Source organism: Cicer arietinum, chromosome 4, assembly GCF_000331145.2.
Source record: "Cicer arietinum cultivar CDC Frontier isolate Library 1 chromosome 4, Cicar.CDCFrontier_v2.0, whole genome shotgun sequence".
NCBI lineage: Eukaryota > Viridiplantae > Streptophyta > Magnoliopsida > Fabales > Fabaceae > Cicer > Cicer arietinum.
In genome coordinates this window covers 19805329-19830156 of record NC_021163.2, presented here as the reverse complement: position 1 = coordinate 19830156, position 24828 = coordinate 19805329, and the positions used below count along the sequence as shown (strand labels likewise).

Here is a 24828-nt window from a genome sequence, read left to right as displayed (position 1 = left end):
TTATTTTGGAAGTGAAAAGAATAGTCATAAAAGAGGGGTTCGAATTGTGACTCTTTTAAAATTTAATTTATGCATTTTATTTGATATTTTACTCAAGATTAAATTTGATAATCAAAAGTTGATTAGTAAGCTTTTAAGTGACCAGAACGTTCTGGACATTTTATATGAAATTAAGAGGTTGTAAATAAAAATAATGATAGTGAAATGTGATTTGGATGTGCAAATAATGAAAGATAAGAGATAGAAAAATAACACAAAAGTACACTGGATCACCCAATATGGGCTAGTCCAATTTTCACAACCGTGAGATTATCACTATGTACTTTAGAACCAGAACGTTTTTCTTTGCACCTTTTCTCTTGATCAAATCTTGATCAATTACAATCTTTACCTTTCAACCTTGAAAGGACTTTAACATCCATCTTTCAATCTATAAATGATTTTTATAATCATTTTTCAATCTAGAAAAGATTTTTACAAACACATTCAGTTTAATATAAAGGATAACTTGGGTCAATTATAATGTGTATGATAAAAGTGTTTGAGATCTAATGATTCTCAACTCTTTATTTGAGATGAACTGAAAGCAAAACTCAATAAAAATGATCCAAAGATATACTATACAGAGTTAGAGTTTTCTTGAAGAGTTTGTTACTATAACAAGTGAATATTGATTGTATGTCAAACTATTGCCTTTGTCTTTTGATTGATCTTCCTTTTATAGATGAGAAGAAGTTTGAAAACTCATATGAAGTTGAATATAGACGTTAGACACATTAGCCAATAGTCAGATATGATTTAAACATATTAAACACATATTTATATTACTGTCCAAAACGTCCTTGACCAACCTAGAACGTTCTTGCTTTGAGTATGAAGAAAAACATGTACAAGTGTGTGAATGAGTTGTCAAATTTTGGTTGACATTGGGTTTGATCAGAAGCATTCATAGCTTAATGTAGTAACAATGCTAGTATGTTGTACTTTTACCCTTTGCTCACAACTCATCAATCTAAAGAACGATATGAATATCGTTCTGCATATTAATTTGCAGAACATTATACATGTTTGTTTTTGTAAGTGGACCTTCAAATCTTGACTTTTAATTTGTTCATTAAATATTGGAAAGTCGATGTGCAAAATACTGATTTACGGCATGTTGTCCTTCCAAAAGATTATTTTTCTCAATTGTTCTTTAATAGAACAACAAAATATTCTGGTGAATGTTCTTTCATCATTCATTTAACAAATGACTTAATAAATGACTCAATCTTGAAATGATTTCTTTTTCAAAATTGGTCGTTTTGCTAAACTAATAGGAATATTTATGTGTGCAATGAACTAATTCATCATGAGAACATTCTTTCATAATAATTGAGAATGTTATCTTCTATATGAAAGGAGAAATCTTTTATGCATGCAATACTTCCCATAATTTCTCTTGGTGTTGCACATGTTGTATATTGTCCATCAAGTATCACTAAGATTATTTAGTATAAGCATGAATGTATTGAACACGTTCTTTATGAAGATGTTATCTCGAAGATTCAACAATCATTCATTTGCAAATGAATGATTGATATAGTATATGATATATTCCATTTGAGATTCTTTCATAAAGATGTTCTTTGACTTATTTATTTATCTTCATATATGTTTGAATCTATAATATATCCATTGGACATATTTCCCAAGGCATCAATGCTCATTTTGATCATTCCCTTAATTATTCTTGAGTTCAGAACATTCTGAACACTTGTTGCATTTGATTCTTTAGACAACTTTTGATTTGTTTGATTCTCATGAGTTCATAAATCCTTCTAATATCTCCATGAAATTTATGATATTATTGTTGTAATCTTCTGATGCTACTATGATTCTTTCATCATTGACTAGATATTTACGCACGTGTTAATTTGAATGACTTCTAGTTTGTGTACTTATGTTATTTATGTTTCTTAAATAAAAACTCAAATGCAATCATCAATAGATTGTTATTCATAAAAATTAACATTTACTTTGCAATGTTTGTTGTCATTAAAATATATATCGAAAAGGTTTTGACCTCAACATTTTCTCCTTCCTTTTCCTCTCCCTTTCGTGGATTCTCTCACTCTCTCTTACAATTTTCTCTTTTTTGTCTTCTTTTTTTCTCATCTCATCTCTCCTCTACTCTCTTTTTCTTTATTCTCTTTTTCTTTTCTCTCCACTCTCTCTTTTATATGAAAATGACTAACATGTTACTAAAATCATCGAGAATTCATAAAAAAATTGTGCAATCTGAAGAAAAAAAGCCAAGGTCAGCCAATAGTTTTTCACTATTTTTATTTATGGAGTTAAAATTGCAAAAAAGAAAAGAAAAAAAATAGAAAAATGTAGATTTATGATTTCAGACTAGGTAATTAAAGATGGGAACTACCACATGTTACCCTCGACGGTTTCAACTAAATAAAAAATTCTTCACACACATTGAGTTGTATGAGTAGACATCTTTTATTGATCTATTGCCATATCCACAACTTGGACCACTTTGTTTCTCATCAATTATATCTTTTTGTTTGGCTGTTTTGACGTAATTTTTAGCTCCTTAGTCTCATATTGCATTGAAATCGAGATTAAAAGTTTATAAATCTAACATTTGTATTTCTCTTCTTACTAAGGCATCTTTTACTAAAAATAAAATTGTGTGATTTTATACATATGATCTCAAAGTTTACAGGAGATCAAGAGGTACATAGGAATCAAATAGAAAGAATATAGACAAAATAATATCCTTAAAGTGACAACTACATAAAAAGTTGTATATATTTCGTCAATGTGTTATGTTATAGTCCGTAACAACATAAGCTAATGCATTGTTCATTTTAATTAATAATTTATATTTTTTTAAGAAAATATGCATGTCTTGATAATCCATAGTTCAATTGGAAAGTAAATAAAAGTTGACCAAAGATTTCTCTACCATGGATTCCATTTTCCAAAATAAAAAGTTCTAGCAAGGATTTGATCTCCAAAACAAGAAGACATTATTGGTGGCCCAAGTTTCGGTTGCAGCAACATATGAGATAGTTGAAGTTTAATGTGATTCTAGATGTCAAAGGTCTAAATAATAAATCATTGCCATTGTCTATTTTTTATTTTTATACTGGGCGTTTGAAAAAATGTTCGTATCTGAATTCGTCTATGCGTGATAATGTCTGTTTCATACTCTTTAGACATTAAGTGTCTGTTTCGTGTATCTGTGTTACACGTAATTTGACTACGAAAATACAATAAATAACTAAAAAATATCACAACACACTTAAAATTACTATCAAAAAAATTTCAAATCAACTCATAAAATACTATAAATTATAATATTTCATCGATAAAATATTTAAAATAAGTATATATTATAATAAACCATTTTTGAGGTATATATGACGATAAACATTAAAAAAATCATTTTTTTTATAGGAATATAAAAAATCATACGTATATAGATAAAATCATAAAATCCTATATATAATCATAAAATCCTATATATATATATTAAATCCTAAACCCTAAACTCTATAATAAAACGTAAAATAAATATATTTGTTTATATATTATATATACATGCATTTACATAGAATTGGTGGATATAGTAAAATACATGTATACCGGTTCAATTATGTACATAATTACGCGAGCTCATAGTCATATCTATAGTACAAATTTTCACTCCATTGGATGTATATTTTGCATGTGCTCATAGGATCAGAGTCCGATTACATCATTAATCTAACAGATTAGAAATACAAATTTAAAACCACATGTGATCCTAATTTTGTTTCGGTATGCAACATGGATTTTTTTAACGAGTTCTGAATATAAATAAATTATTAAAACACAAAATTTGATAAAAATAAAACACAAATATAATATTAAATATTATAATATAGATACAAAATGTGATCTATATATTTTATATGATATTATATTTGTGTATTTTATTTTATGTCAAATTTTGAATTACAATAATATTATTCATTATTAATACATAGTTAGCCATTGCACCTTACTTGATTGAAAAAATATTTTTACAATTTCAAAGATAAATAACCTTAGTCCTAGGATTAAAGTTAAGTCGTCGAAAACGTATAGAATTTGCGGATAATCTAATCAAGCCGTTGATGCAATATTAATGGAAATATAAGGTAACTACCATTGCTAAGCCAACATATTTGACCTTATGTATTTTTTCTTACCACAAATATAAAATAAAATCAAAATATGTTATCTAAATTTTGGGTCAAATATATTTTAATTTTTGTTTATATGTATGGTCGGAGAGAATGTCTTGTTTAAAGATAGTGGAAAATTTAATAATAAATATAAGGTTTAATTGTAGTTTTAGCTCATCTATTTATATTGATTCACGAAATTAGTCAATCTATTTTAAAAGTCGACGGTTTTGGTCTATTCTTTTGATTTTTTAACTAAAAAATAATGATGTGAGATATTTTAAATAATGTGACATATGATACGATGATTTAGAATGATTATAATTAACACCCATGAAATTGAAATAAAACACCTTAAAAATATATGTCACGTCATTTAAAATATATTAAATCGTCATTTTTTTAGTTCATTAAAACTAATTATCTTTTTGTAAGTGTTAAAAACTAAGTCCGCCAGTCGTGTTGATTCACATGTTAATCAAAACGCCATGATTTCAATGCTAATAATAAGTTGATTCTCATATTTTGTAAATCAATTTACATAATCTTCTAGAACTTTGTGAGTTGATTCACAAGATTGGTGATACAAGGTCTAAAACATTAAGACTAAGTTGAGGACCTATACAAATCGACTTACAAAAAGTGTATTTACAAAATTAAAATTTACTTGAAAAAAGATTTTAATGCATTTTAAAGTATACCAACATGATCCTATCATGCTCATAACACATAAAATAAAGATTTATTCAGTACAAATAAACTTGGATTATTGTCTCTTTACTCTTGATTATGTTATGTTTTTAAGGGTTATTTTATTAGTTTAGGATATTTTATTATGTTAGGAGTAAAGGTAGTAATTTAGCTTTTTAAATTGAAATTATGTTGGGCTGTGTTGAATTTGGGTTGGATGTTGCAGCATTCAGGCATATTAGCTGAAGGTACAACAAGAGTGCATAAATGTGCGTGTAACAAGTGCAGAATTTTATTGTAACAATTTGAGACACCTTATTACGTCAAGAACACAATCAAGGAATATTCTATTTGTCTCATCTATTTATTCCATTGGAGCAAGAATTGTTTTATGAATAAGGAAAAATAGACCTAAAAAGGAGATAGAAAAATGATCTAAAATGATAAAATATAATTTTCATGATACTTTTTGTGATTCAAATACATTTGTAAATGTTTAAGAAATAAAAAATCAACAAAGTTATATTCACACTATCTAACTAAATAAATTTAATTTTGACATCTATATAAATATATTAAGTCTATCATAATTTTGACATCTATATAAATATATTAAGTCTATCATAGAAACCTTAGAATTACACTAATGTTAGCATCTTTGTCATATGTACTTGGATCAGTCACCCATCAATTTCTTTGCCTCTTATTTCTTTTCAAATTTCTTATCTTTTTCTTCGAACAACTTCGTCTATTTCATTACCATTTTATTCTTCTCTTTGAGGAGAAGTTCTATCCAAATCTTATTAATTCAACCTTCAAGTTATTAATTCTAAAGGTAAAAGTTATTAATTCAACCTTCAAGTTAGAATCAATTTTAAAGATAAAATTAATTCTATTTGAGAACAATTAAACATATTAAAATGAATTCAAGACTTTTAAAGTTAATTTTGTTTGTTGCAAAAGTAGAACTAAACATACGCAATGTTGACTTGATTTTATAGGTGGTCCAACATATATGTTGGCCTAAAATAAATTTTAACATGAATCACATTAAATCTACAATAACATTGTTTGTAAAATTACTAAAAAATTATATTAAAAATATTATTTAGATATTTTAAAATACAAAATCATATATTAAATTAATATAATTTTTTTTAGTTGATAATAAATTCAACTGATTTAATATTTAATGAAATAATATTAAGTTTAGATAATACTTCATTAACTTTAGTTTTAAAACTATTAAAAAATGTAGGATTTTATTAAGTAAAATTTTATTTTGGAAGCCTTCTATATTTATATACTATCTAAGAAACCTGGAAATTTTAAAAATTTCCTTAACTTACTTTTTGTTCATATATGTTAATTGTTAGAGTATTAAAGTCTTTGTACAGTATCATTTAATATTGATGTGACATAAAATGACTTTTGTTTCTAATTTGTTTTTTCTTTTCTACTAATCCTTAATAATTTTAATTTCAAGTTTTTTTATATCGGTTCCCATTTTTTTCAAGTTTTTTTCCAAATAAAAATAATTATATAATACTAAAAAATGTAAAAGATTCGTCACAATCAAAATTAAATATATACATTATAATGAAAAAAAATTGAACAATTTAAATTTTATTTTGAAAGTTACTCTACAACTTAACATTATATAAATAAAAGATTCACTTAAAAATATGATAGTTCCTTAGAAAGACTAATTATAAATTAATAGCTCTAAAGTCTTCACTTAAAAGATTTATTTAAAAATTTCAAAAACAAAATTATGCACGAGATAAATTATCATTAATGAAATTGAACTATCGTATATAAGATTAATGTACACTGATTAAATATTTTAAAATAATTATTGCCCAGAGTAAATTTTTTTTGATGAAAATATCATACACAAGAAAATTATAATTCTTCTTTATTTTTTATTTAATATAGACGGAAGAGTTAAGGACAAATGTATCATTGATTCAAACACATAATAAATATTTGTCATCAATTTATAAAATAAAAGATTTTTTAAGGAAACAACTAATATTCAAAAACACATCTTATTGAAATGCATTTAAAAAAAATATTTACTAAGTAAATACTGTACTACTCTAAAATACGAAGTTCGCACGGATATTTTACTAGTGTTATTAAGTAAAAAAAAATTAAAGACTTAAATTGTTTTAATCGTCTTATCATTTTGTTTGATTGTGAACACTACATTTATCCCATTGTATTTTTAAAAAATCATTGTCCCGTATGAAAAGTACACACTTGGAAGGTAAAATGTAACTTTCTTTTACATTTATATATAAAATAAAATTTAAGTGAAAGAGAAATTATCTAGCCAAAAATAATATATATCGTCATTTAAATTTAATTCAATTTTTGTATTAGTCTTTTAAGTTTATCTTATTTTGATTTGGTCTTCATATTATGTTCTATTTGCACCATTAATCATTTATTAAATTTCAATAATAATTAGTTCAATTAAAAGTTTATGGTCATTTAAAATTTTATCAAATGCTACAACAGTATACTCTTCATATTAATCATTCAAAAAATATTAATCAAATATTATAAATGGTATACATTTTTTAATTTTCTCTACAACAATTTAAATCTATGTATAGTTTTAAAACAAGGTAATAAATATCTATTCAAATAATCAATATTTTTAACTTTCTTCGCATACAAAGTAGTTTGCACAGTTAAATTGTTGTTTAAACAATTAATTTGTTGCGATGATTCGATTAAATCTTAACACCTTTTATTATAATCATTTGAAGAAAAAACTTAAACTCAAAAAATTATATACATAATTTAATATATCTTAAAACTAATTGACACAAATAAGTGTATTTTGAATTGAAAAGTATTAAATTTAGTCAAACAATTTATAAAAGGAGAAATACTCACGGAGTGGGCAACTCAATTGAGTTCGGGATAAGTTTGCAACCGAAAAAATCTAAACATGCATTTTGAATACTTGAAATATAAATATTTAATATAATAAGAAATGAAAGATAACGATATTATACTTGTTTAATTGTCAAAAAAGCAATATGCTTATTTGGATTATTATCTTTTTTGCCCCACACAAAGCTGAAATCGTGAAATCATTAATTACATATATTTTTTTATAAAACAATTCTTATATATTAGTGGAGTTAGGCCGAAAAGGGATAATAAATGAATAACTTGTCACATATGGCAATGTAGTGTGATACTGGAATCTGAACACGACTCCTTTCAAAGGTAAAACAATTAACTTTCACACATCCGTACAAAATATCTGATATGATAAATTCATACATATGTTATAAAATAGATATTTTTTGGTACATTATATAAATAGATTTAATTGTTTTCCCAGTTAGCTTAAACTTTTGAACACTTTTTTCTAATCATATTTTAATATTCTTATCTTTTATAAATATTTTACTGTAATTTAATCAACCACTTATATAAAATAGTTTTACATAGTTAATTAAATAAACTTAAAGGAAGTCTCTTAATTAGTACATATAAAAAAAGTCAAAGAAATCAATCTTTCAAATGCATATTAATTAATCTTGATCGATTAATCTTCACTAGAGATACTTTGAGTATTCCAAAAAAGTAGTTATTTACTTCATAAAAAAAAGTAATTTTTAATTTTTGTAATTTAATAAAAATTAATCCTAAATTAAATAGTATGGAAAACTTGTGAAAGTGTAAAGACTATATCTTTAAATTTAGAATGTAATGTAATAAAGACTAAAATCATAAATAAAATAGATTAAAATTATATATAAATAAGAATGATTGGTGTAAACTTTATATTAGAAAATAAATAAAAAAATTAGATAAAAGACAAAGCAAACAAAGCAAAAATAAAAAAGTGAAGCACTTTAACAAAAACCATGACATCCCATCCCTCATCAATGGTGTGCCTCTAACTGGGTGGAGCTTTACGCAATCCCATTATACCTTCTAATCCATCTTCTTCCATCCAACAATAATCTAAAGAATCTTTCTCTACCTTCATATATTCTGCTTATTATCTTTTTTTTTTTTTTGCATTAAAATTCTCTCTACACCTTCATCCAACAGTTTTAGTTTTCTCTTTCACTTTCCTCATCACATACTTTGAACCACACATAACAAAAATCAATAACCCCTTTTATCAAACCCCACTTCTTTGTTTCTCTCTATAACCTTTCAAGTTTCGATTTTTCCCACTCTGCAGAATAATTAAAATAACCCAGTAAAAAAAATAAAAGCTTTGCTGGTATTTTGGTAATTTTTTTCATTTTCATGGGTAATATTGGAAGTAGCGGTTCTAACAATCGTCGGAGACACGGTGGCGGTGGAACTGGCCGGCGAGTTCATCCACCGGAGACTCCTCCTCCAATGATTCCTCCGTTTCCGGAAGCTAATTCTAACCGATTCGTTTACAATGCCGCCACTACTCCGTATCCTAACTACCCTAATTACTATCCTCCGCCGCCGACAACTGTTCGGGCGCCTTTGCCGGCACCGTATGATCACCATCACCGTCCGGCGATGGACCCGATGTGGAGCCGGTACCCGCCACCGCCACCGGCTCCTTATGTGGAACATCAGAAAGCGGTTACTATAAAGAACGATGTTAACATCAAGAAGGAGACACTGAGAATTGAGCCTGATGGAGAAGATTCCGGAAAATTTCTTGTGTCGTTTACTTTTGATGCTACCGTTTCTGGGAGGTAACAGTTTTTTTCCTTATTTGATTATGATGTAATAATTAGTTAATTTGTTTTGTGGCTAATGGTTAATAATGTATCATGTGAAGTACCTGAGTTCAAACCCTGAGTGGAGCAAGCTTTACTTACTTTTAGGCTGAACTTCGGATTATCATGTCCTTTGCCTAAGAATCGAGGGTTAAGACAAAAAAAAGTAAAATAATGCATCATGTGAATGGTAGTTATTAGCCTTATGCAAAGGTTTTGGAGAGCTAGTTGTGAGATCCTGTCCTTGCTTCCTTGATTGATTGCTGTTAGTGTTAATTAGCTTGTTTAATATAAACATCATTTAACTTCATTTGCATTTTTGGATTCAAATAAGTAAAGGAGTGAAGCTACTTACTCAATTTTATTCCTATATCCGTGCTCATTAGGTCCTCTTTGCAAAAACAACTTAGTTAAGCACGTACTATTACCGTCTCAAATGTAAGCAAAGTAGGGCCAAAAAAATTAATTTATCTAGTTCAAATTTTGGGCTAGATACATCGATTTTTTTGTATCTACTTTTGTGTATATTTGAGAGCAGATGGAGTATTGGATAAGTGTTTATCATATAAGTGTTTATGTATAAGCTATTTTAATAACAAAATAAAAATAAAGTCAAATTGTTTTCATATAAGTTATAAACTGATTTTATAAGCTATATCATAAGCTCTCCTAAACAGTTTCACAAGTGATTATGTCAATAGATAAGTTCAAATAAGTCAATCCAAACAGACCCTTAGTACTATTGTTTGTATTGATAATCTTGGCCTTTTGTTTTATGGTAACTTGTCTTTCTGAAATCTGGAGTGTAATGTAATGAGAGCTTTCTAATAGTTGCCAATGAGGAATAGTTTGGGTAACTATTTACTTATTGTCACAACATATTATTTTTGCTAGCTTAGGAAGCTGGAAAATGGTGCATGACAAAGGTTTGCAAATAACATTTCTACGAATGAAAAATAGAGTAGCTATAGTTTTTTGTTGTGTATATTTTGTGATTTACTGATAAGTATATCTATTCGTTGCTAGGGTTCGATTTCCTTTGACAATATGGAGAGACTGATTTAAAAGCAAAGTCAGTTGCTCCTAAAGATTGTCAGCATGATAATTATCTTCATTTTAAATCAACATTGCTTAGAAACAATGTCTTGCGTGCTTTTTATTTTCCGTTTGATATATTTTGGATTTGAGAATGTCCCTTGAGGTTATTGAGAGTGCATTTTAAATTCTTTTACTTTTTAAAGGGTGGAGAGATTACTTTTGCATGGAGTGTTGCATTTTAACAAATAAATGAAAGCGAAATCATTTGCTACATGATAATGGCAGGTGAGACTTCCACTTACATCATGGCCAAGTTAGCAGCAAGTAATTTAAAAAACTGGTTTCTGTGGCAAGACCAACAGATACAATACGTAGCTACTCTTTTACGAGTCTCTCAATAGTCGATTCAATGCATGTCTTACTTGAGCAATTCATTTTTGCACAAAACTGAATCAAACAAGATTTTAATGCACATTTGAATACATGGTGATGTATTACTCCTAGTAATTATAATTTCTTATTACTTTCCTATGTTAAGGAGCATTTTGTAAACTATACATTTCTGAGATATATGATTGACTCGTGACCTTAAGCGTATCTTTCAGTACTCTGACTCGGTGTACTGAAAGGTACGCTTAAGGAATTGTGGCAAGGCAAATTTCCATTTGTGTTGTGTGAATATGTGTATTCTGTGCTATAGTTCTTTTATTTGTTTGATGATCTAAATGCTTGTTTCCCTTTTTCTCCATTACAGCATCACTGTACTTTTCTTTGCAAAAGAAGGCGACGGTTGTATCCTTACCCCAATGAAGGAAAATGTTCTTGCACCTGTTACTATAGATTTCCAGCAAGGTCTCGGCCAGAAGTTTAAACAGCCAGCTGGAACTGGTATCCATTTTTCAATGTTTGAGGAATCTGAGTTATTGAAAGTAGGCGATATGGAAGTCTATCCTATAGCAGTTAAAGCAGATGCATCTTCCAGCAACGAAAATGGATCAAACGAAACTCCAACATCTGGTAACACAAACTCTCAGATAACTCAAGCAGTGTTTGAGAAGGAGAAAGGTGAATTCCGGGTGAAGGTTGTTAAGCAGATATTGTGGGTGAATGGAATGAGGTATGAGCTTCAGGAGATATACGGTATTGGAAATTCAGTTGAGAGTGACTTGGATGGTAATGACCCAGGAAAGGAGTGTGTTATCTGCTTGTCAGAGCCTCGGGACACAACTGTGCTTCCATGTCGCCACATGGTAATTATTTACAGTTTTCTTTTTCTGATCAATTTTTTCTTTGATTGGTTGACAAAATGATTCTGCCGTTGATATCATGAGTATGAAAATCACCAGCAAATGTTAAATGATATCCATGTATGCTACTGCCAAATTTCATCAACGATTCGAATTTCTTGTCATTTATATTTTTGCTTAACTTAACTGTTGAAAACTACTTCGGGTCTGTTTGGATAATTGGATTAACTTATTTGAATTTATCTACTGACATAAACACTTATGATGGTATTTCAAAGAGCTTATGGAAATAGCTTATGACATGTTCATAAGCTATTTTCACCTTATTTCCATAAGATCTTTAGGATAACTTATGAAAATTGCATATATAGTTTATATGGAAATAGTCTGACTTTGTTTTATCTTTTGTATGCCTATGCTATAAGCGTGAAATGAAGGTTTTTATCCAAACATAGCCTAATTTGTCCTCGAGTACTCTTTGATATACTTTGGTTGGATTTTTTTCTTTGTTGTAGTGTATGTGTAGCGGATGTGCAAAGGTTTTGAGGTTCCAAACAAATAGATGTCCAATTTGCAGACAACCAGTTGAGAGGCTTTTGGAGATCAAAGTTGGGCCTGAACCTGCGGAGGAGTGAAGAAAGATACAGTGTTACTTGACAGACAACAAGCTTCCTGTATAGTCCAAATGTTGTTATATAGTTAATGCTTTTCACTTACTTTAAGGTTTTTCCAATAATCCAAAAAAATAGAAATTGGAATTTATTTATGCATGACATTCTGTTTGACATGGATTGGTTGGCTGGCATGGCACCTGACTGTATAAGCAAATGCCTCCTCCACCATGCTTGTTTGATTTCACTTCTAACTTCTATATGGCTTCAATATAATTTAATGTGTTTCTCACTTGCTAACATCTATATTATTATTATTGCCTCACAAAAACATCTTTTATTATTATTATTATGATTTTGAGATAAATTGCATATAAATCGTTCAAGCTTTAGACCTGTTGTAGAAAATTTCCAGTATCAAAATTCAACAACTTTAACTCTAAACTTTACCAAACTGAGCATGTGAAAATTTTAACCCTTTCTGTATGGATAGTAATCCTGTTTTAAGTAGTCAATATGCACAGTTTGCTAGACCCCTTTACTTCATCCGAAATAAAATATAAATAAAAACATCCAAAATAAAATATAAATAAAAATAATATATGAAAAGTTAGATGTATTAAATTAAATGCATCAATTTTTTAATTACTAATTTTCCTTGTATTTCATTCTAGAGGGTAATTGTCGATTGAAGCATAAGTTTGGGGTTGCTTTCCCAGGTGAATGTAATGTGTTTGTGGTCCTTGTAGATCTGCATGCTACTGCCTTCAGATTTCTAGCTTTATTTCCAGGTTGGCCTAATTTTGGCCAAAGGTTTTAAATTAGAAATAACATTTTTCACCACTCACTTTCAGATATTTTAAATTACTAAAATTTTTAATCTATTACTTTATAGGCCGTTTTGCATTACAAAAAGTATTATTGTTAACTTTCTATTGTTCTCTTAATTATATTGAAATCTCTTATTTTATTTTTTTGAAATTCATGAGAGTAAAAGACTATTTGGGAAAATGTATATTATTTGTTATAAAAACAATAATATGAATTGTATTTCTTAATTTATTTATCAATACCTTCAAGGACACTTTGACATAAAAAATAGTGGATAGTAGATAATCTTGTGTATAAACTCATAGCAAATATCAAATAAAATTATTGATAGTAGATAAATCAGTAGATTGAATTTAAAGTGTGTGATTAAATTATTTATATGATATAATTTTTAATTATTAACTTATTTTCAATTAAAATTATGAGGGTGAAAACAAGAGAAAAGTGATGTTTATAAGTTACTACTAAAAGCTAGTGTAACTAGAAGTTGCGTTTGCAAAAAAATGTTACAAACCTTTTTAAAAAGAGAAAGAAAAAAATACTATAAACTAGTGAAAAAAAATTATAAGTTTGTGAGAAAACTATTGTCAAATAATTTTATTTTGGTCATATAAACATATACTTGGTAACATTCCAAAAATACTCTACAATTAATGTTCCTCATAAAACAAATAATCATATAAAAAGAAATAGTTAGCGGTTTAACAAATAAACTCTTCTAAACAATGTTTTAAATATAGAATTCAACAGTTCAATTGGTTTGAATTATGACTTAACGTTTCACTTTTTATCTTCAAATATCCTCACCCTCCACATACTTTTATGCAAAGTATACATCTCACATTATTAATTTTTTAAAATGATTCATTCATGGAGTCCACTTTAATTAGTTCCTTAAAGAATGTATTGAGGGTAAAGCACTCATTAAATTAATTCCAATGCGTTGGCCTATACCCTAAACCTGAATAATAATTGATGTTCAAAGCATGCACCAATATTTCACAAATAAACATTACTGCAACGTGTACCACCTGATCTGAAGTGCACATTCATTACACACCCCCAACAATAATCATGTGCAAACCATCTTTGTTATGTACGGATCAATTAACAATAGTCCAAATAAAAATAAAGAACTACAATAATTAATAAGGATGTAACTTACAACCTTTGATGGATCAAACATGGCAATAATTCAAGATTCATTAATGAAATTAGTTCCTTCAATTTACCCATGAACTTTTTGTTCACACTCAGCTATGATTTTATTCAAGTTCAAACTTCAGCAATTAGCGTGGCATACAACATTAATCTTATCGTAAATCTTCAATGAGTTTTATAGTTCTCTCTGATCTTACATTTTTTTTATCTTAAAACATTTTTTGTTCCAAAAATAATAGTGAAGAAAAGGAAAATATCAAACATGAAACAATGATTTCATTTGCATAAGAGAATAAAAATGGTGGCCTATTTACAATTACTCACTCAAACAAATACAAAGCATAAGAATATTCATGATTCATAGCATTAACATTAGCATTAGCATTAGAATCAACCTTCATCCTAAACTGACAGCAAAAGACAAGAACTCTACCTCTACTAGATATTTGTAATTTTGTTATGTTGTAACCAATGTTTCAAACACAATCAATGAGACCCTTGATCAATATTCCACCATTGATGAACAAAGACACCATTGCTTCTAAGACCCTTATAAATATCCATACACCTCCCCCTTTCACTTTCAGCACCTCCACTCTCTGAACAACCAAGAAACAACTCATCGATAAAACATATAACACCACTTTCATATATATCCCTAAGAAACTTCATTTCAACTTTCCCTGCAATATTCATCTTAAGCACAACAAAATCAGCATTCTCAACAGTTTCTTTAAACCAAGCAACCAAATCAAAATCTTCCTCTCCCATATAATGTTCAATATCTTCATGCTTAAAATCTTCAGCCAATTCTGGATGATAAACAAATGTGACACGTGGCCCTTTCACATGTGACAACATAATTGAAGTGTCATAATGAACAAAATAAACATTGAAATGTTTCTGATCAATTGGATAAGATGGTGGAAACCATGTATTTTTCACTTCACCAATATTAACATAAACCAAATTCTTCTTACTAGTAACATCAACAAACTTTGGCAAATAAGAGATTTTTTTCTCATTCTCAAAATTTGATGTTTCCTCAACAAGAGGCTCAATCAAATTCATAAAAGGCTTAGTGAAATTAACACTTGCACAATCTTCCGAAAGACCCTCATGATAAAATAAGGAGCTTGTTGTGTTTTCACTTTCACTTTCAGATTCTGAGTTTTTCTTGAAAACAACAAGGCCATTATTATTATTAACATAACCAACATGAACAATAGTTGAAAATCTCAACAATGATGAAATTGGTGAAGCTGATCTTATCAAACCATTGTTCTTGTTAATGGAAGAAATACTATAAATATCATCACTATCAGAAACCAAAACAAAAGCAGCGATTCCACCAGGTTTAAGAATCCTTTCGACTTCAAGAACAAGCAATGCAGGAACAGAAACCTTGTTAAAATCCCTAGTAAAAACAAAATCAAAGGAAAAATCACGGAACTTATCAAGAGAATAAACGATTTTCTTCTTGTTGAAGTTGTAAAAACGATGATTTACAACATTGGTGAATCCAAGTTTCTCCATTGTTGTAAGAGCTATTTCTGAACCTTCACCAATACAGAGAGTTTCTGCATCATAATGCAAAAATCGTTGATGACCCATTAACTCTTCCACAACAGTTGATACCAAGTTAACTTCTTTTTTGCAATTCATTGAGTCAAAGGAACCCCAAAAATTGTTTAAGATTCGACTCTGGAATAAAAAAGAAGCTGGTGTTAAAGTAACGTTGTTATGTGATAAAGCTTCATCGACACAATCATGGTATTCGTAGGTTTTGGGAGTTAAGGAACCTAAATCCATGGTGGGTAATGAGTGAAGTAGTGAAAGTATAGAAATAGCAGAGAGAACAAGTAGTATTCGGAAAAACACACGTCTTTGAAGTGACCCAATTGAGATTTTGCAGTTGGAATCCATGGAAAGTTTATTCTCTATGGTATTTTCAGTATTTGGTTAAAATGAAGTGGCTGTTGTTTATATAGATGATAATTGATAAGGTTATGTGTAACAGAATGAGAAAAATATGAATTGAAAGTAACGATTTTAGTGTGTAACGGATAGTATGATTAAGTGGAAATTTTAAAATGGTAACAGAAGAGGGAGATTTAGGGGGATCAGATAAGGTAGGAGGGATATAGTTTGTTAGGATTTTTTTTTTTTTTTTTTTTTCTACTGAGAATGTTGTTGTTTGAGTTTGAGGGTTAAGAAGAAGAAGGGAGAAAGGAAAAGGTTGAGTTTTGGGGGGGTGTGAATGTGAGTGTGTGGGGTGGAAGAAGCTGAATGGAATGAATGTTGCGAGATGTGGGGCAAGATTTGTGTTGTAGGTTTACGTGGCATCATCTCCAAGTTCCTTCGTTCTTCATATCTCACTCAACAACCTGCTAAAATACAGGACTAGTTATTTCTTCTTCTTTTTCTTTATAGCTTTTACGTATGATAGCTTATAGCTACTTAATTAAAGTCTTTAATAAATTAACTATTTAATAATTAGTTTAAAATTAAAAATATATCAAATGATATTCGTAATTTAAAATTATTTTTTAATTAATATTTATATTTTTCTAAATAGTAATTTATAATTAGTTTTTTATTCATCTAAAATTTATGGGTATTATATTCTTTTATTTTTTTATTTTAAAATTTAAATGATTTATAAACTATTTAGAATTATAATAAATAAATTATTTGTTAATCTATGTATTTTTTTTATTTTGTTAGTTTATTTTTTTAAGTTATAATAAATAAAATATTATGAACCATTCATTAAAATTATTTATTTTAAATTATAATAAAATTTATAAAGGGAAAAAAGAATTTAGTTATAATAATAAAGGTAAAATTAGAAGAAATAATAACAAACTATAAATAAATTGTTTATCAAATTAATTTATCAAAATAAGCTATCAGCTATAGACTCATAAATGATTGATATTAAATAGGTTATCTAGCTTATAAGTTATAAGCTAACCAAAATGTTTTGGCAAATATCACTTCTAATATATAAGCTAGGATGAATCAAGATTAACAGTGATATGGTAATCTCTAGCAACCACGTTAAATATTTGATAGTAACATCAACAAGAATTGAAAAGTTTTTAAATTAATAAAAGAAAAAGTATTGAATTTTATAATGATAAGAGAGTTAAGAATGTATTTCACTTCAAATTTAATTTTTAATTATTAATTTGATAATAGTTATTAAAATTTTCAATGAGTTGTTATCAATTTTTAAGAATCTTCAATCTTAATCTATTAGTAATTGAACCTTTAATCTTAAATCAATCCCAAATCTCTTAGCATATTAAATAAGTACGATTAAACATCCAATTAATAACATAAATTATAAGTGATTTTAAGTGTTTGTATATACCTCTAGACTACATTCAATAACCAAATATCAAATGAAACACTAAAGTTTTTATCAAGTTGTACTCATCTTTAACAATGAAAAGTTTATTTACTCATTTTAAACAAATAGAAGTGAAAGAGATAAAAGGATTAAGCATGATAGGTCAATAGTAAAAGTCTACCTCGGTGTCTCAATATGTCTTTTCAGCTTTTAAAAATGTTAAAACCTTATTTTCAGTTTTTAATGCATAATATGATATGGCTAATTTGTAGTTGGATGTTTGGATTCCCTAGGGAGTAAAATTTTAGATTTTGCGTTGTTCATATTTCAGCGAGGGGCTTGAGTGCATTATTGATTTCGGAGGAAACCCATCATTAGGAAACCCATGATGTTTCCAACTTCTTTAGTTAAATATTATATTACATAAAAAAAATTAACTATACTTAAGTAATAATAATACATTCGATGGTTTAAAGTTTACTTTCATCTCTGAGTTCAAGTGATTAAATTTTAATTCGCACAAATGTTGACCGAAATTATTATATTCTTTAATAACAATATATTAATGACCACTATATTTTTTATTGGGGGCAATTACTTAACCGTTAGATAATCAATGTCGTTAAAAGTTTTGGCAGCAATTACATAAAATGTCGGTAAAAACTTATTTGATTGCTGCTAAAAGCAAATAGATTTTAGTAAGGTTTATAATGACCACTAAATAAATGGTTCACAAGGACAACTTCATCTTTTAATTGATTATGAATTATGGCCATTAAAAGTTTAAGAATTAGGTAGTGCAACATTTTTGTATTTGTTGAGACAAAAATTTTAATTTGTAGTTCAACAAACATTTGGATTAGAATAAATAGATTCTAATCATATTTTTCTTGAAATGTACATTTAAGTGTATTTATTTTAAGACAAATTTTAGAATGATTTCCAACAAAAATTGAGAAAGTTCACCTAATACCCCATTATTCATCTTATAATTTTATAATAAGTGGTTCCTTTGTAATATTTATTTGTTCCTTTATATTATTAATAAAATATTAATTATTCTTCCATTAATAAATTTTTATTTATTGTGTCTAAGTTCATCTAACTACTCCATTAATTATTGTTAATAAGGGTATATTAATAAATAAAATTCATTCTATCATTAAATAATACAATTTAAGAAAGCTAAAATTGAAAAAATAAATATGCGAACAAACTCAAAACATTCAAGTTAATAGTATAAAGCAGAAAAATATCTACAATTATGACAAAACTGAAGTTTATAAAATATCCATGTCTTTGGAAAATCATTGATTGAGTCTGCAATAGATCGAAACTAACATGTCAATCTAAAGCAAACGTGTGTTGCAAAAAAGCGGAAAATTAAAACGTTGCACTGGGACGAAAAATAAAAAATGTCGCACAAAGACAACAAAATCATCAACAACAAAAAAATTTAAAAATCATTTATTTGAATAATAAATAATGAAAAAAAATAATTTAGAAGAGTGACTTTAGATAAAATATTAACCCTAAATTACCCTTCTTTGTCGGGAAAAATCAAATGGAGGTCAAGAAAGATGGCACTAGGTTTTAAAACATTAATACCTTCGATGCTAAAAAAATCTTGTATTTACTTGCTCTCCCACAACATTAAAAAATAAAACAGACTTAATTTATTATTTTAAAAATATAAAAGTTTATAACCAAAATAAATTTTAAATAAAAGTGTAACACTTTTTTTAGCAAAACATTATAATTAACTTTCAAAATGTGTTACTCAATTTATTCAAGACCTAAAAGCAGGTTATCTGAACCTAGAATAGGGAATAAACCATAAGATTTTGTAGAAAGCCCTAGCCAAAGACTAATTTAGATTCCCTCCAACTTTTGTACATTCAATCCATTGTGGAACTGTTTGATTGAAAATAACTTTTCTCTCTCTTTAGATGTAACAGTTTTGCAAACATTGTACAACGACTATAGATGATTCCTACATGTCAGAGGCAATTTGGTTGTTGGTGAGGGAGAGGTATGTTCAAAAGGCTGTATACCAAGAAAATTGTCATGTTTTTGCTCATTTTCCAGTTATGAAATTAAACTATTAAAGAATAATTTAATTTAATGTTTTAAATATTAAAATAGAAATTTAGATGTTTCAATAAAATAAATGGTTAGGGTTCATCATTAAAAAAAAATTTAATTCAATGATTAATAAAAGTTTATTTCATAACAAAATATTAAAATAATAATTTAGATTCTAAAAAAATTAATACTAATTAATCAGACAATCGTCCGTATGGTGATAATAACAAACATTCACATGTTCTCATCACTTGAATGTGACTTTTCTCATGAAGATAATATGGGATAGAGATGACATATTAGATCCAGACTTAATGGATACCTGCAAAAAAAAAAACTACAATGGATAGCATAAAAATCCGCATAATGGATATGGAGACGGATAATTACCCACAAAATTAAGCGTATAACATATATTAATATCATTGGACCACTACAATATTTATAATTAAAAGATAAACATTTTGTAAATTTTTTAAGAATTTGATTATGATGAATATGTAAATAATTGTGACCTTATAATTAAGAGTTATGTCTTATTAATCGTGACTTTATAATTATACTTGCAACTTTCTATCAATTATTTTTACAAATCTCGAATAATATTGTCGTAGGACTTGCAACTTCATAAATTATTATTATGAATATTAGAATGTGTATTCTAAGTAGTATTCATTTGAATGTTTTGAGTTAGAAAATATTTTAGGGAGTTAAAATATTTGAATAATTTTTAAGTTTTATCACAACGATATAATTTATTTATCGATATATTTTAGTTAAAGCGTGAGTAATAAGTATGGATATGGACACTTAGGTACTCAGAGAGTAATGATACGAGTATTAAAATTGATACTCAAGAGAGTACATAACCAGTATGAATATTTTTTAAACTGCGTGTATAGGAACAAGTACTATAGTACTCTACTCATTATCATCCCTAATATGGGATATGACCTATAAACCTGATATTCTCTAGTGTCAAGTGTTTTTTTAAAAAAGTATGATACAAACAACAATTTTCAAACTAATATTATGAGTTTTATGACTTTTCTTTAGTAAAAGATTTGACTAGTTATAATGTGGTATGGTAGCTTGGAGATAGCCCAGATATCCTTGGATGGGCAGGTACAAGCACTGACCATTTTATTTGAAAAGTGTTTATCACATGGAGGTTGAGACTCAACGTAATTTCAATTGGGTTTGAAAAACTCTATCAAGTGGAAGGTTCCTCAACGAATTCAAACCTTTATGTGAATGGCTCTTACTTGCTATTGTTGCAGAAGAGGAAAGGGAATGATCCTTCATGTGCTTTGAGATTGTGTTTATGTTATTCAAGTATGACACAAACTTGTACCTTTTAATTATATTATTGAGTTATTTTCTTCTTATTGCAAAGATTGGGTGTTCCAAAACATCAACAATCATGATTGTCTATTGTCACAACAAATCCATTTTTGAAGAAAATTTTCAAAGTTCAATCAACCCTACTTTTGTCATTCAAAATTACAACAATGGGATCAAAGAGAGTATGATTGATCCTTTTTTTGTTGAGCGCCAAAGAAAAGACACAATATATGTCCGTTGGAAGCATCCTCGTCATGGATGGCTCAAGCTCAATATAGATGGACCTTGCAAGGGAAATTGGGAGATAGGCGAATGTGGAGGACTTTTTTGTTATAACATTTGGGTCATTTATCATTTTTTCTTCTTCTTCATTTTAGTTTTTTAGCTTTCAAAACTTGTGCAAGATTTTTCTTTATCTTTCTCATTTAGGTCATTTATCTTTGGTTTAATTGCCGTTTTGGTCCCCTATTTTAGCTGAATCGCGAAAGTAGTCCTCCCATTTTGTTTCTCTCCAATTTTGGTCCCTCAAACAGAATTTTGATCAAAAACTTGATGAAATTTCATTGTTTTTGCATTTATTTAAGTCACACCATGTCTCAAAATCTCATTTGCAACAATTGTACTTGAAATCTATGATCATAAATGGTGTAGTATAACTTTAAAAAATGAAATTTCATCAAGTTTTGGACCAAAATTCTATTTGGGGGACCAAAACTGGAGAGAAACAAAATGAAAGGACTACTTTCGCGATTCAGCTAAAATAGAGGGACCAAGACTGCAATTAAGCCTTTATCTTTTAAAACAATATTGATGTGTCTTAAATACACCAAACTGAGTGGCTAGTTCACATAAGATTTGTGTAATTAATTTTGTTTTTTTAATTATATTTGTAACTTAAAAAATAAAAATCTTAAATTAAATGTTTAGGGGTTCGTGAACTTTGTCATCTTATACATGATTTTCTATTGTCCACAGTCTGTCGATGAAACTTGAACTCTCTTGAAATTTTCTTCTTACACCCTTGTATTTTCTATCGATTTTTGAGTACCTATGTCAGAACCTTCCTGCGTTTTTCTTGAATATCTTTTTGCTGAAGCTTCAAAGTTATTTTTTTTTTCTGAGCTCAAATGGAGTTGTTGGAAATGGATTTTTAGTGTATGACAATGGTGTGACAGCGGAAGTAGTTGAAAAATTTGTAGAAATCTCAAAACAGAAGGAAAATGGAGCAAGATTGAAATTAGGAATTTTAATTTTAGTTTATTTAATTAAACAAATATATTTTTGTTTTATTTTAAATAAATATTTTTTTTGTAAAATGTTAATTAAAATAATTTTCACCAAGTTATGTTAAGTCATTAAAAAATCCACACATGCCACATCACAAAATAAATTGGGAAAAATACGTAGAAGGTTTTTGCAAAATCATAATTGAGATTAATGTGAGGGGGAAAATTTATGGTTTTAAACTAGATGACCAAAATACAAATTAGAGGAATTAAAAGTGCATTTAAATTTAATTTAAAAACCTGCTTGGTCAAATAGGAATGAATAAATAATCGAGATGAAGAAACATAACAGTGGTTTTAGGAAATAATTAGCGTAATTGTATTGTTTTGTTTCAAATTAATTTGTTTTTAGATTATTCTACTAATGTACACAAAAGAGGTGCCAAAAGCCAATAGTTCTCATGGTGTGAACTAGTTCCAAATGCGATGGGCACATCACAAATGCTTAGAAATAATGAGAATGACACAGATGCAAAGATGTCAAACATGGAGGAAGAAGTGTGCAACTTGAAGAACGACTTCAGAATAAAACTTCATCTCTCAAATCTAGATTTAGAAAAAGAGAGTGAAGACAAAGATGATGGAGTTTAAAAACTCTAAAAAAGTTAATTTAGAGTTTTTATTTTTTTTAATAAAAAATAAAAAAAAAATAAAAACTAACCACCTTGGCACGTAAGGAAAAATCTTATACACGTTTTGAGAGGTAAATGAGTAAATTGAGAAAGAAAAAAACAAGTACTATAAAATAACGTGTAAAAATCAATGTTAATATATTTCTACATGTCTTGTCTTCTTAATAAATATAAGAGGTGAAATTAAGTTTGTTTTGTAAATGTTAGTTTTCAACTATCAATGCACGCTATTAGATTTAGTAAAATACTAGATGACTAATAAAGAGTCACTCTATCCAAAAACGAAATAAATTTTTATAATGAACTATCTTAATTGCATTCATAGCAACATATAAACACTCATAAAATCTAAGAAGCAATTGGGAATAGTGCTTATTTGAATCCCTAAAGATAGTGCCAATAGGAGAGAGACCGTAATTACTTTTAGAAGATTCATCAGTATTATATTTAATCCAGCCACAAGGAGATTTCAATTAATTAACTTGAGTAATAACAGAGACTTTAAGAGTGTGATAATCAATAGAAAAATACTTAAGAATAGAGAACTTTGACATTAACGAAGAAGCAACACTCTTGGATAATCTAGAGGATAGAGATACAATAAAAGACACCTGATCGATGAATGAAAATCGACTTGTTATTAAAAACTATTTTCTTACGGACAAACTAAATAACCCAAATTATGTGAGTAACAGTAGAGAGTACGATATTCCCACTTGAGAACTCCAATTTTTCTACATATATCAAGAATATAAGTGATGGAAGAAAAATCAATCTTAATACGCAAGATATAAAACAATTAGGTTCATATATGAGTTGCAAAAACACAATCAAAGAAAATATGAGCAATAGTTTCATAAGTCTAAGAGCAAAGCCGACAACGTGACACCATCACACATCCACAATTCCATAAGTGAGCATTTGGAGACATCTTATTGTGAAAAAAGTGTCAAACAAGAAACGATTTGAAAATTAAAATTTGCCGCACTTCAAATCTTTTACTCTAATTAAGCGTCAAACTTGTAGGATTAAATATTTTACTCTAATTAAGCGTCAAACTTGAAAGTCTTTAGTCTTAAATCAATTGACAACTATTAAAATTATTATATTAGATGTTTTGTTTCGAGTTCGAACCTAAAACCTCACATTTGTGTGAATTTATAGTGATATTTAATATTTATTATCCTTTAACTAAATAAAAGTTACAATTCAATGGAAGGATGATTACTTGTAAATAAATAATAAAACTTAGGATAATTCGGTAACTGTTCAAGAAATCTAAATGACGTAATTGTTCAATCTTGTATTAAATTAAGTCACGGTTACAAACTAAATTTAAGATTCATTTCAAATCCAAAGGGTGAAAAACTTCCAACAACCAGAATCTTAAAAGAAACTTAAATTTGGCTTTTTTCTTCACCCATATCTGAATTTGGCTTCATATATGCCATCCAAAATTTATACTAATATTTTTGTCTTGATTCAACCGAAATATATGATATACACCTTAAAAAACGAAACGCATTTATAATAAATTTAAAATTTGTAGCATACAGTACAAACATCATTTGCTCAAAAAGAAAAAATAATAA

General features: G+C 27.9%; 2 protein-coding genes across 2 annotated transcripts; one reads left to right on the top strand and one right to left on the bottom strand.

Annotated features, from left to right (window-relative positions):
• The first annotated feature begins 8804 nt into the window (after positions 1-8804).
• LOC101501174 (probable E3 ubiquitin-protein ligase LOG2) lies at positions 8805-12831 on the top strand. The gene is made up of 3 exons (XM_004497438.4): positions 8805-9619; positions 11436-11931; positions 12444-12831. The coding sequence occupies exons 1-3, from the start codon at positions 9189-9191 to the stop codon at positions 12561-12563; spliced, it is 1047 nt and encodes a 348-aa protein (XP_004497495.1). The 5' UTR covers positions 8805-9188; the 3' UTR covers positions 12564-12831.
• Positions 12832-14787: 1956 nt separating this feature from the next.
• LOC101500848 (uncharacterized) lies at positions 14788-16897 on the bottom strand. Its single transcript, XM_004497437.4, has one exon. The coding sequence runs from the start codon at positions 16455-16457 to the stop codon at positions 15018-15020; it is 1440 nt and encodes a 479-aa protein (XP_004497494.1). The 5' UTR covers positions 16458-16897; the 3' UTR covers positions 14788-15017.
• Positions 16898-24828: the final 7931 nt, after the last annotated feature.